We start from the raw sequence: 14158 nt of genomic DNA, 5'->3' as shown, positions 1-14158 counted from the left end.
CAAGGAAAAACAAAGCCTAGAGCTAAATAAGAAAAGCTTTGCTAATTAGTTTGTTTTGTGAGCTTTCTTTAAGAGTGTGCTCTATTTTCTTCTTCTTGGGATCATACTCTTCTTATTCAACAGAGGGCGTTATTCCGTTCTCCAACATGACACTGCAACCCTTCCTTCTTCCAATTCAAAAACCCTTTACTAACAAAGCAGTCACCGTCCGTCTGCTCTCCCATATTTGGTTTAAAGAGATAGCGACATAAACAATATGCAACATCTTTTGTTATATTATATTCCAACCAAGTCGGAAACTCATAAAACCTAGTAGAAACAAACCTTCTCGGTCCCCCACTAATATTCTTGTGGGGGAAGTCCTGGTCTTGAGTCTTTTGTACAAGAATATAATTACAGGGCATGTGTATGAGTGAGAAAGGGCTTTGAAAATGACTCGAAATTGGTGCTTCAGAGATCACTGGGCATGTGTATAAGTGAGAAAGGGCGGCATTTTAGCATGAGAAGGAAAGAGTGAGAAAAAGGGAGTGACTTGAAAGAGTATTGAGGTTCAAACATCTGAGAGGGAGAAAGGGAGGGAAATAAGGGCAAGGAAAGAACTTGCGGGAAGTGGCAGGGTAGTGGGGGCACTTTGGGCTTTGAGGGCATAAAACATATATGATTGACCTTTCGCGATACTTTTTTGGGGCGACCCACCAACCCAACATTTTTGTATTTTTGCCCCACAAAAAAATAATTTATTTATTGCACTATTTTGTTTTTCTTTTATACAAGAATATAATTACATAAATTCGTCATTTTCGAGATTTGAATATGAGACTTCTTACTTATAAGTAATGATAAATACCTCTAAACTGTAGTAGTGAGTTTCAATTGTTAAACTATGAGATTAATAGCTCAACAGAAGAAGAATTACAAAATAATGTCTGGAGCTTGAAACATGCCTACAATACAAGCCATTAGGAATTGCTTATAAAAAGAATGAGTTTGGTCAAACTCAAAATGGACGGGACTAAAGAGTATAAGAGAAGGTTAAGTTGGCCACTTCATAGACAACAAAATTTATTTCAAGACGGAATATGTTGGGTACTACAATTCTAGTCACATTATAAATATATATATATATATATATATATATAATATCAATATTATTTGTAGTTTGATATAAACATTTAGACAATCAAAATTTGTTGTTCAGTCAAATTGAGCAAAAGAGATAAATTAGGGCCCAAATTTGAAAATTTCAGAAAGATGATGACAAAGGCTCACTCCTTACTTAGGGTGAAAAGGTAGAGTAAGATATTGTTAGCTGGTGAAACAGAGTATCAAAGAGTGAAGCCGGTGAAAGAGAGTTTCAAAGAGTGAAGGAGGAACTATTTTGTGATTCATATGTGTAATCCTAGCTTAGGAGTCACACTAATTTTCTTTGTATTGTTCTAATTTTATGAGATGCCATGAAAGATATGTCATGGCGGGTTGCTCGCAGCGAATTTAAGAGAACATTGATGCTCGAGCGATGAAGATCTTGGTTGTAAAATTGGGCTCTCATTTGCTAGGAAGTTCATGTTTCAATTTCTTTTCGAGGGAGACACAAAAGGGATGATTGATTAATTACGTTCTTTATCTAAATCCAACTCAAAGCAGCATGATGGTGTGACCAATGCTCACATTTTTGGTAGTGGTAATTCATAATTTTAAGATACAATCCAATTGTAATATGGAAAAATTCCAATTATGGTATTTTGGATGTTGGAATCGGAACATTCAGTTCACTACAACGACACCGTTAATTATATAAGACAAAGATAAGGATTAAAGTTTCCAGGTTCTTCTTTGTCATGGTAGGATCTGCAAATCATGGCTGCCATATTGCAAAATCCATCAAAAAAATTCTCAACAAAACTCACGTATGACATATCATCTTAGTATGTTCTCGTAGTGAGCATCAATACGAACTCGTGATTGTAAGCATAACAAAATTTCAGAATTAAAATGAAGATTCCACGGAACTATAAAGTTTAATGATAGTATGATAATTTTGTATTACCATGGCTGATTACCTTATGCTGCCAGATTACCTTTATTTTTCATTTCTATTTCGAATTATTTTATTTCTTTTCCTTTTAATTTTCTCTTTTTATTTAGATGTGTATTATAAGTGGCAAAAAATTAATGTATTCTTCTTTATCTGTAATTTGTAAATGAGAGATTTTATGTTCAATTATCATTAAAGACGAATTTGAACTATATTACTTCTAGTCATTATTAGCATCAAAACATGTTTCGTCGCATCTCACGTACCAAACGCACTTTTAGTGATAAATAATAGCGTGTAGTCCATAAAATAAATGTATAAAAGAATTAATATAAAAAAAGTGGGAGAAACCAATTTTCTCTCCTCCTCCGGTATCCTTTCTCCTCTTTTGCGCTGCAACAGAAGCGCCATTAAACAGCAAGCCGACGACTGCCGAGTGCCGACGCAAAAGCTCTGTCGTCCACGGGTCACCAAAGGCTCTCAAACTACACATCCAGGATGCTCTTGCCGTCCTTCATCCAATCCCCAAGTTAGTTTCTATAAATTCGTAGGCGATTTTCCTCAATTTCTAATTTAAGAAACGGTGACCAAAACCGGCCAACTTCCGGCCAATATCACCGGAATTGGACCTCGACCCAAGAGGTAGAAATGATCCTCTTCTCGTGGGCTGTTCTCCAATGTAAGTTCTTTTTCCAAATTTTCAACTTTCAGTTTTGGGATTGATTCTTGATTTCGAATTTTATTCGATTTTGTGTGTGAATGTCGGAGATGAGACTTATGTTAATTATTGTATCTGTGAAGCTGTTGAAACCCCTAATGATTACGTTCTCGGTTGAAGCATGTCTATAACATGGTGTAGGCTTGAACTCTGTAGAACCTTGTATTGTTGTGAATAGGAATTATAAAATTCATAGGAATTTTATAATTCATTGGAACACTTTTGCATAGGAATTATAAAATTCATGGAAAGAATGTGAAAATGTGGTACGGAATTAGAAAATGGGGGCCAAAATCATGTTATGATGAAGGCAATAGTTAGCCTGATTCCTTGTTTACTGTAGTTGTCCACTAGATGTTTAAGACTTAATGTGGAGGAAATTCTCTCTTGAAGTTGCTTGAACTTACGTATTTGGTAGACAAGGCTCCTCATGGGAGAGCTAGCCTGAGGTGTGAGTGGACATTTATTTAAGAAATGTTTTTTCTTTATCAAATATTAAGCATGCCTAGATAAATATGATTTCCGTTATATTTAGGGGAAAATCAGATTTTATGAATTAATATCAGATCTTATAGTGAATGATCATATTATTCAGCTTACATTAGTTGTGGCCGGCTAGTGTATCATAATATTATTTAGCTTACATGTGTATGATCAATATTACATGTGTCATTCTACATACATGTCATTCATCTTTTACGTGTATGGTATTACAGAACTTTTAGCATTATAAATTGAAATGCAAATATTGGTAGCTAGAGACAACTTTTCCAAATTATCATAACAAATAAGCAAACTCTAATTTAGAAACAAACAGTTATAATCACAATCGAAATTTATAATACATAAAATAAGCAACATAAATAGTATTTTTGGAATGAAATTCTGGTGCAACAAATGACCTTTTATTGGCTTGTACATATGATATGGTAAACGAATTGCTGAAGCCACAACGTTCTGTAAACTCTTGTCCTGCATGCATTGGAGAATATTAGAAATCACTGAAGTTGGAATAAGTTGAAATGGTAATGCTTATTGTATATGTGTTTCAGAAAATAGCGGTTTAAGGACAAAATTAATTTTCAAGTCACTTAGCACTACAGTTAGTTCATGGATTTTAGAGGTGCTAAAGATCTGTATTCGGGTTTTCTTTATGGGCGAGAAACCTAATACTCTCACCTATAAATATAAGACTTAGGTCCCACTTTTATACACATTATTCTAGCACAAAACACTACCCCATATAGGAGTGCATAAGGCGTGTAGAGAGAGATGAAGATCTTTGCTTGTTCGTTGCTGATCATGGTTCAATCTTGTTCATATCAATGGCTTCTCAAGGTTAGTACTTGCATATTATAGATTGACTTGCATTGGGTACCTCAAAAAAATCAATTAGGTAGCAGAATGTGGTTTGACGATCCTTATTTTTCAATTTTTTTAAGTACTATCCATGTATGTATATATTCTATAAAACATGGTAGAATAATTTTTTGAGTACTTTATAGATAATTTCATCAGTTTTTACTAAACCCAGAGGAAGTTGGAGATGGAAACATGCTAACCTTTGTTCTTGATCAATCAATTGTGTTAGACATCTTCATCCACCACATAGAATTCGTCATCTTCATTTTCATCGTCAAACCACATAGAATTCGTCATCTTCATTTTAATCGTCACTGTACAATTTGTCATCGTTATCCTTCATGTTTTAGAAATAAAAGACATGTTTTCTTGAGATAGTATTGAGTTTTAAAAAATAAAATTACTTAAATACACTTTAGTGTGAACATATGCACATTTATATGGTATTTAACTAAATTTTGAGAAATCTTTTGTCAAACTAAATATGAACTGTTGATTATGCTTTCCCTAAATTTGTAGTAAAAATTTTGGTGGTGTTTGCCATATTATGCTTGTAGCTCAAAACCAGAACGTATATGTTGGTTGAATAAATAGAAATTTAAGATTGAGCATATATAGCTCACTGACTGTAAATTATCAACCTAGCTATTCTTCGGTCCTTCGTAAAAACATTAAGGATCGAAAGAGTTGGAACAAACAACTTGAAGCATTACTGTTTAGGAGAAAATCTTTGTTGGTTTAGTGGTTGTATATTGATGATGCGGTCTTCCAGGTGGACACAAAAGTGATTGCAAATTAGAAACATTAATCTAAAGCATACCTTGTCCATTTCTGTCGAAATGCGGGTTTTACTTGCAATCGGGGATTATGCGTGTCAACAAGCTTAGAATCAAATGGCCTTAAGTCTTGCACATTAATAACCCTCAATAAGTCCAAAGACGGCAACTTCAAAGTATAAGCTTCACCACAAAAATACTTGAGTTTTGGCAAACTTTCAAGCCTGATAACCTTCACTTTAGGTAATGTAATTATTTCAGCTGTTTCTTCTTCTGCGGCAACGATTTCTTCCATCTGCTCGCAGTTCGTAACTTCTATGTACTCTACACTCGCAAGAAGTTTGACTATGGACGAAGAAAACAAGTATTTCAACTGGTTGCAACTATAGACCCGCAGCAATTTCAAGTTTCCGAAACTGCTTCCTGTGAACATTGGTTGTGAACTACCTGTCTCCCAAACACACATTAAACTTGGCAACCTAACTAACCCCAAGTAGCTCAATTTTTTGAATGCTTCAACGGAGTGACTACTTTCTTCATGCTCCGGTCCCTTGAGTTGGAAAATCACTTCCATTGAATTACAGCCAAGTACAATAAGATCTTCGAGATTATCATCATCATTTGAGTCCTCCAGATTAGTTGGTGTAACCTAGAAAATTAAACACGATCAACAAGATGATACAATACTAATTAAAAGTTGTAATTATAGAGGTTAATTGAACCTGAATTAAAAGCTTACCTCCTGATTAATTGGACGTGGCAATATTTCAATGGGGCGTTGGGCGTTTGGTCTTGAATATGGTATGCATCCACATCCATCAGGGCACCAATTTGATGAACGTGTTGGAGAGGTGCTGAAATCATGACTTGTTGAATCCTTCTCAGACTTATTCTCCAACTTCTTTCTTTGTGGAATTACAGCACCCAATGTCTTCAATTTGTGACATTCTTCTACGCGCATATTTTTTGTGGATGACCATTGAAATGTAGATCCCGCTGGACAAAGACTTGTGAGACGAGGCAGGTATTGTAGTGCAAATGTGTTCAGTTTCGGAAACAAAATCATGTCTTTTGTCGCCTCTTCTTCATTTTCCTCTGTGATTCTGACTATAGTTTCCATGTCCCGACATCCACCTATCTTTACCTCTTCAAGATTCAAAAGTTCCGAGGCAATTAAATGCGAGAACACATATTCTAGACCATAACAACGTCTCAATTCCAAATATCTCAAATTTTGGAAGCCCTGGAATCCAGACGGAATGTTTTTCCACAAGTGTGTAAACGAACATTCGGATATCTTCAACTTACGTAATTGGGGACATGTTGGAGATGTCTGCCCATCCATAACTATATGGATTTTCAGATCAAATAGCACGCCTTCAAACTCCATATCACTCAATTCTACCTCTTCTAAACTTGGAAACCATGAAATGCACTTTGATGGAAATATTGCTTTTTCAAATATTCCTGCAGATTGATGCTCAATCCTTGGCGTTGTTTCCTGAAAAAGAAAAATCATTATCGGTTAAACAATTTCAAATTTCCACATATCGGCTGCCTCCTCATATCATAGAGATTGGAGAGTGGGACATACCTCTTGGTTGGAGTATAGCTTGTTGGCTTGGAAGAAACCAACCAAACTCGGTAGATGACAGAGACTCAATTTGGTTAATTTATTGAAAGATATTATATCGGCTTCATTCTCATGTTCCCTCCCCTGCTTCGACACAATTTCTTCCATTTGATCACAGTCACCAATATCTAATTCCTCGAGTTGTACTAAGTTTCTCGCTGCTGATAGTGAAAAGGCATATTTTAAGACATCACAATTGAACAATCGAAGGAATCTTAGGTTGGTCAAAAAGCTATTCGGAAGTTGACTAGCTGATTGTATGTGAGGAAATGGTGTCTGCTGGGTCACACTTGTTCCATTTGCAAGATACTCAGTATTTGGACAATGCTCAAGAGTCAAATATTTCAAATCTTGAAATCCCTCTTGGTCTAAATCAGTAAGGACAGAGAAATTCTTAACTTTGCACAAAAACAATTTTTCAGATTTTTTCAACAAGAGCCTAACTGCTTGACTCTCCAACTCCCTTGCATCACCTTCATCAATAATTAGTGAGTTTCTGAATGCATAAGTTGTCATCTCCCAAAACATCTCCGAAAACATCTCCGAAAGCATCTTGGTACTTCCAATAGCGAATTTTATTGTTGGGCTTTTCAAGACTACGTCTTTTGGCAACAAGTGGATGAAATTGGGGGGTAATTCTATGGATAGAACCTTCAAATGATGAGACAGAGACATCACCTCAGAAATGCTTGCCATCCTCTTATCTTCTCTTCCTGTTCCAAGGTCCCATTTATCAAAGCTACCCATCATATACAACTCTTCAAGTCTACATAAGCTGGAGAAGATACCATGTGGAATCACCTTAAGATTCTTGCAGTTTGTCGTATCTAACAACCTCAACTGTTTAAGTCGTCCAATTTCGCTTGGCAACTCATGCATGTAATAACAATCTCGAAAGCTGAGTATTTCTAAATTCTCCAAAGGCCCAATAACATCAGTAGACATGCCAACAAAGTCAGACTCATCTAGGATCAAGGTCCGCAGGTTCTTCAGTACTCCTGGTGATCTTGATGAGCCTAGGTCTTCCATTGCCATTCCCACCAAAGCTAAAACCTTCAGTTCTTTCATCGCATCACAAATGATGTCCAATCTACCTTTTGAAAAACGTCCATTCATCGTCTGTAGAAGCTTAAGTTTTGGGCAACCAACTGGAATCTCCAGATTGCCAACTAGTGAGATTGTGTCATATGTAGCTAAATTTGGCCACTCTTTATTTTCAGCATGACTTCTTACCAGAAATCGATGTGGATCTCTAGAAGCAATCGATATGGCAACATCGCGAACTATGTCATGCATTTTTGTAGTCTCACTCCTGCCACCATCTAGTAACAAAAACCTTCTTTTTAGTTGGTCAACCAAAGAATGCACTCTATTTCTTGCATCTTCCAAAGTAACGATGCTGCTAAAATATCCTCGACCCCACCCATATCGAACCAAATACTCAATTCGAATATTATAATCTTCTGGAAATAAACAACAAAGTAAAAGGCATGACCTTGCTTCATCACTCTCCAAGCCATCAAAACTCAATTTTATGCTAGAATAAACTTTGCTGTCCACTCCAGGGATGTTCACTGGGTTAGAATTTCGCAGCTGATTAAGGGCATCTTCCCATGCATGCTTCTTTTTGTTTTCTAGGGCTTTTCCAACAGTAACAATAGCAATAGGTAAACCTCCACATTCCTTCACAACATCTTTTGGAGTGGAATGTAAATCAGGATCATCGAAGGATTCACCTACCATTTCTCTAAAGAGCTCCTGTGATTCTTCTGTTGTTAAAGTCCGGACTTCAATAATTTGTTGACTTCTCATCTCGTTGCAGACTTCCAAATTCCGTGATGTCAACAAAATTTTGCACCCTTTATTAGTATGTTCGTAAGGAAGTCCTATAGCCTTAAAATCAAGCTCTGTCCATACATCATCTAATACAATCAGGATCCTTTTTATTTCCGTGAGTCTCCCATATAGCTTTAGTGCTCTTACAGACTCGGGATCCTCATCAAGTTTCAAACCTATTTGGCCTGCAATTTCCGACTGGATCGTCTTAACACTTGGACTTTGAGACACAGTTGCCATTACGATTTCGTCAAACAGGTTCAGTTCTGCCAATCTTGTGATGATTTCTTTCACCATTGTGGTTTTACCCACACCTCCCATTCCACAGATCCCGATCAGTCTTACTTCTTCCCTCTTCAAACCCTCTATCACCTCATTGATCTTTGCCATTCTGGACTTAAAATCTTTAAAACCTTCTTTGAATGTTGACCATATCTTTCGTGGAGGTGCAGGATGGGCCACATTTTCAAACGTTCCTTTGTTTTGGAGCTGAAGAACATGCTGTGTAATCTTATAGGCTTTCCGACTCAAGCTCCATCGATACACACATCGCCTTTTCTTGTTAATTTCATCCTCAAACTGCAACACTTTTTTGACCATGTCGTCGTTCACATTCTTTAGCCAACCCTGAACATCAGGTTTGATGGTTTGACCGTTCCTTTTGGCAGCATCTACCAAACCCTGCACTCCATCTTTCTTGCGACAAAGGTCTTCTATCTCACGCTGAAGACTTGCAAGGTTGGAATGGTAATTAACCAAATAGCCACACTCCCTTCCTATTGGTGTGACCAAGCACTCTCCAATTTTTGAGGCAATTGAAATTAGAAAGTCCGCTGCCATTTCCTTCTGTAATCAAAGACAGCGGCTGGAATGCTCCTCTTTGTTGGTAGCTTCTGGAAGTCTCGTGCTCAGTGCTCGCCTAAAACAAAACAAGCAATACAACATTAATAATCAGATATTTTTGTCATGTTTAAATCTAGGTTGTATTTTTATTTTATGAAAAAAAAAAATTTTCTGTGCTGATGCTTTGATAGCATTTGACTATAAGATCATCATTATATTTAAAGAGTTAATCTTATTTTACTACTTGAAATTTTTTTGTTTTCAACATTTCATACATTAAGTTTTTTTGTCTCAATTTGGTACCTAAAATTATAATTATAATTCTAAGATGTTTTCATATATTCGTTAAGTTTTCCACTATAATCTATTTTAATTGATGGCATAGTGTCTATGTGAATAATAACTGAAAATCACGTGTCAATATAGGTCCAAGTGAATATTAAAAAATATAGAAATAAAAAAATTACTAATAAAAAATTTAAAAAAAAAATCGCAAACCCTATGCTACAATTTAGCAATAATTATTTATGATTTAAAATATTTTTTTTCTAAAATAGTTTAAAATATTTTTAAATCCTCCAAAATCAAACGTACCGAAATAAGTTTTTCTTTTAGTATGTTAAGAGAAAATAGGCTTGAGAATAATATAAAAGTACCAATACACAGTGTGTACAAAATAAAACGTACCAAAATAAAAATAATGTACCAATATTAACAATATGTATCAAATCAGACATACCAAAATTGCAAATAAACGTACCAATTAATAATTTTTGTAAATTCAAACGTACTTGCAAGTAATATATATGTAATGTATTGTACATAATAATAATTCGTCAACAACTATACTTAAAAAAATATATATTTATATATATATATATAATTTCACAAAAAAATTGAAAAATTACTTTTATATTGATCACCAACTATTTGAAAATGAAAAAAAAAACCATTTACAAAAAGAAATAATATTAAATGTTTGCATAACAAAAAACAAAAAAAGTGATCGAAAAAACATATTTGGAAGAAGAGAAAATATAGTTTAATTAATAATATCTCCACTAAATAAGGAAAAGTGCATCATGCAGATAAAATGATAAATTCAAAAATTATTTTAATTTTAAAAAATAGAGATGGCTATTGGTCAAAGTACTTTAATCAAATTTTAAAAAAGCACTGATGTTTAATCTGCTATTCACACACCCCATTTTATCTCTCACACACCTTTGTTAAATTTTTGTTCATTGATCTTCTTCAATTCATTCTATCCAACGGCCCGAAATTGAGAAGGGTGTGTGAGAGATAAAAATGGGTGTGTAGATAGCACCACCCTTAATCTAAATAATATAGAAAAACTGTAGAGAATTCTAATTTTCCCTTCTTTTTTTTTAGGGTATCAAGTATCTATGCCTTGTAGGATTTTGATTAAAGCACTTACGTGCATTAGACCGCATCATGCATCTCTCCATTTATCAAATTAAAAATTATTATTGTGATCTTCAAAATTAAAATTTTGTATATTGGTTTGTTAATTTGGCCTTTAATTAGTTAAGCGAAATTTTTTTTTTTTTGAGATAATCTTGGTTTTTATTCAAAATATTTATCCAATTATCTCTTTTTTATAATTTTTCCGCACAAAATATTTTTTCTCCTAAACTTTACCTTCAAGATAACAAAAATAGTGGATGTTTATATATTTTTTTAAATTATTATGTATACATTTTATTGAGAGAACTATTTTGTATACATTATTGGTAGGTTTATTATTGGTTTTCATACTTAATTTTGTTCATATTATCTACTGGTATGTGTAGTTTTAATTTTTGGTACATTTAGGTGTGTACTTATCATTGATTGTTATGTTTAGTTTTAGTATTTGGTACAATTTATTTTAGTTAACGGTACGTTTGATTTTAGTTTTTAGTACGCTTAATTTAATTTTTGGTACATATCATTGATTGATAACTTAATAATTATGTCTCTTTATTTAGGAGTAATAATAATAATAATAATAATAATAATTTTGGTTTAAAGAAGGCTAGATTTAGGAGCTTTGGGTGTTGTTTCTGGAATAAATTGGTGGATTAATGATAGTTCATGTAATTTTGAATTTTAAAAAAAAGGACATTTTAATAAACGTGCCACCAAAATTGTAGAAAGTAGTTTAATAAAAAGTCTAAAAGCTAGGAATGTTGGGTCTATCAAATTCAAAAAGGAACTACCTAGATCAAAATTATCTTTTAAAATAAGATCATCACGGTGTAAAATATTTAAATTTGTATTTATTTATTGTGTTTCTGAACTTGAATTATTTGAAATTGTTGTTGATACATAGGATTCTTTATAAATAGACTCTTGTAATTCTATTTTTTAAACAAAAATCCACCTATATTTAAATATCAAATTGAAACACACCTTTTCTGATTGAAAGTAGCAAGCAACTCCAGTACTGGTACAGAGGCCAGGTGGAAGGTTGTTTTGTCCTGTTGTCCTTTACTTGCTTACTGGCTTCTGTTTAAGGGCATTTGAAATTGTCTGTTTCGGTATTAACTCTTGTAAACGGAATCTAAATCCATTGACATGTAGACAAAGAAAATAAACTCTTATTACAAACTATTTACATCCTATGCCAAAACATCTTAATTATATCAACAAACTTTACTAATACCTACAGTAATGATGAAATCCTAAATTTCATCTAGTTTCTTTCCTTATTTTGGCAAGCATTTTAGTTTTATAGGATATAATTGAAACAATATACATATATATATATATACACACACACACATACATATATATATATTCTCCTTTTTATTATTATATAATGATAATCTTCATAAAAATAAAATCCAGGTTAACAAAATAAAACTACACATGTAGTGGGTAGTTTTTTCTTTTAATTTTTAAAAAATAAAATATAAAAAATATTTGAACAAAAAAAATAATAAAATTACAAATAAAAATAACATCTAAAAGTGCAAATTGCCAAACGCGCTAGTGTGTGGTAAAGGGATAGTATCTATATATGTGAAATATAGGTAAATTAAACCTTGAACCAAATCATGTCCTTTATCTTCAAGTAGGTACTTTAATCTAAGTAAAATAATTTACCTATATCTACCTGTGAAATATAGGTAAACTAAATTACATCCTTTATGTTCAAGGTAAATGGTTTTGCATTTATTATTACATACATTAAGCACATTTTAGTTTTATTGTACATTCAAGAAGGTGCTCAAATGCCTAAAACCAAAGAAGCAATGTCCCAACACAGCATTCACAATCAAATATTTTTGTCCTGTTTAAATCTAAGTTGTATTTTATTTTCTTTCTTATTTTATCAAAGGAGGAGTTAGGATAGTATAAACTTACGTGGCAAATGAACTATTACATGTATTTTTATTTCAATTCTTTAGCATTATATTATTACAAAAGTATTCAATATTGAGCGAGATTGCGTGATATATATATTGTATCGAGAAGGCCGTTTTGTGAGATATTCTATAATATTACAATATCCCCAATATTGTATGATACTTACATGATATGATAAGCAACGTGATATATTGAGGTTTTTTTAGTTTTTTTTAATTTCTTTATGTTTTTTGTTTTATTGTTTTTTCATTCATCCTCATCCCGTTATCATAGGCCCCACACCTCCTCCAGGTTTTTTTTTTCAATTTTTTTCCAGCAGCTCTCATGGTTCGTTTCAGATTTCAAGCCTCCTTTCTCTATCACCCACTGTTTTTGACAGTTTTTCAGCCCAGCGAGATAACTTATCAAATTTTTTTTTTTTTTCAATTTTTTCTCTGTCTTTATCTTTTGTTTGAGTTTTGTGTTGATCTTTGTTAGTTTTCCTCTATAACTCATACCTTAAGGCTTAAGCATCACTTAGCTCAAACCCGTAAAGATATGAAGCCTTGCTACAAAGTCCGACGTGTGCTTAGCATTTGAATATAACTTAATTAGATTTAAACGCTTAAAATTTAAAGATTTTTTGTTTATTTTTTATATAACATATGTGCCTTTTAGGATTTTGATCAAAGAACTTATGTACATTAGGTCACATCAATATTTCTCTATTTATCAAATTAAAAATTATTACTGTAATTTTTGAAATTAAAATTTCATATTTTTTTTTTTTTGAACAAACGATATTATTTATACTAAAGGGAGAGGAGGGAGTGGGCTTAGCCTTACAATAGGCTAGCAATAATGTGATTCAAATTCACCTTTGGTGAGAATTGAACCTAAGACTTCTCACTTACAAGTGAAGAGGAATGTCACTGGACTGTAGTACTAAGTGGCAAATTTCATATCTCTTAATTTGTCCTTTAATTAGTTGAGCCATTTTTTAGGAGATAATCTTGGTTTTTCGTGCAAAATATTTATCAAATTATCTCTTTGTATAATTTGTTCGTAAAAAAAATATATTTTTTCTCCTAAAATTAAAATATAATTTTAACTTCAAGATAACGAAAATGGTGGATAATTAAAATTTTAAATTATTATGTCTACATTTTATTGAGAGAATTATTTTGTATACATTATTGATATGTTTATTATTTGTTTTCATACTTGATTTTGTTCATATTATCGACTGGTTCGTTTAGTTTTAATTTTTGGTACGTTTAGTTTTGTATATATCGTTGATTGACACGTTTAGTTTTAGTGTTGGTACGTTTAATTCTAGTTTACAGTATATTTGATTTTAGTTTTGGTACATTTAATTTTAATTTTTTGGTACATATCATTGATTGATAACTTAATAATATGTCTCTTTGTTTTGGATTTGGTTTATAGATGGCTAGATTTAGGAGCTTTAAATATTATTTTTTGAATAAATTGGTGGATTAATGGCACTTCATGTAATTTTGAATTTTGGAAGGAGGACATTTTAGAAAAAATGGCACCAAAATTGTAGAAAGTAGTTTAATAAAAAGTCTAAATGCTAG

The 14158-nt window shown here is 32.8% G+C and overlaps 1 protein-coding gene and 1 pseudogene across 1 annotated transcript; both read right to left on the bottom strand.

Annotated features, from left to right (window-relative positions):
• Window positions 1–1362: 1362 nt before the first annotated feature.
• Window positions 1363–1473, bottom strand: LOC125468657 (annotated as a pseudogene).
• Window positions 1474–2628: 1155 nt separating this feature from the next.
• LOC125468574 (probable disease resistance protein At4g27220) lies at window positions 2629–11986 on the bottom strand. The gene is made up of 6 exons (XM_048564543.1): window positions 11619–11986; window positions 6486–9279; window positions 6253–6392; window positions 5631–6159; window positions 4936–5540; window positions 2629–3725 (listed from the first exon to the last, which is right to left on the bottom strand). Exons 2-6 carry the CDS (start codon window positions 9198–9200, stop codon window positions 3659–3661), a joined length of 4056 nt encoding a protein of 1351 aa, XP_048420500.1. The 5' UTR covers window positions 9201–9279; window positions 11619–11986; the 3' UTR covers window positions 2629–3658.
• Window positions 11987–14158: the final 2172 nt, after the last annotated feature.

The sequence above is a fragment of a genome, unplaced genomic scaffold (genome assembly GCF_019419815.1).
Source record: "Pyrus x bretschneideri cultivar Hongxiangsu unplaced genomic scaffold, Pyrus_bretschneideri_v1 Contig39, whole genome shotgun sequence".
Classification (NCBI taxonomy): domain Eukaryota; kingdom Viridiplantae; phylum Streptophyta; class Magnoliopsida; order Rosales; family Rosaceae; genus Pyrus; species Pyrus x bretschneideri.
Note: the sequence above shows the minus strand (reverse complement) of the source record. Positions and strands in the feature narration are given on the sequence as shown.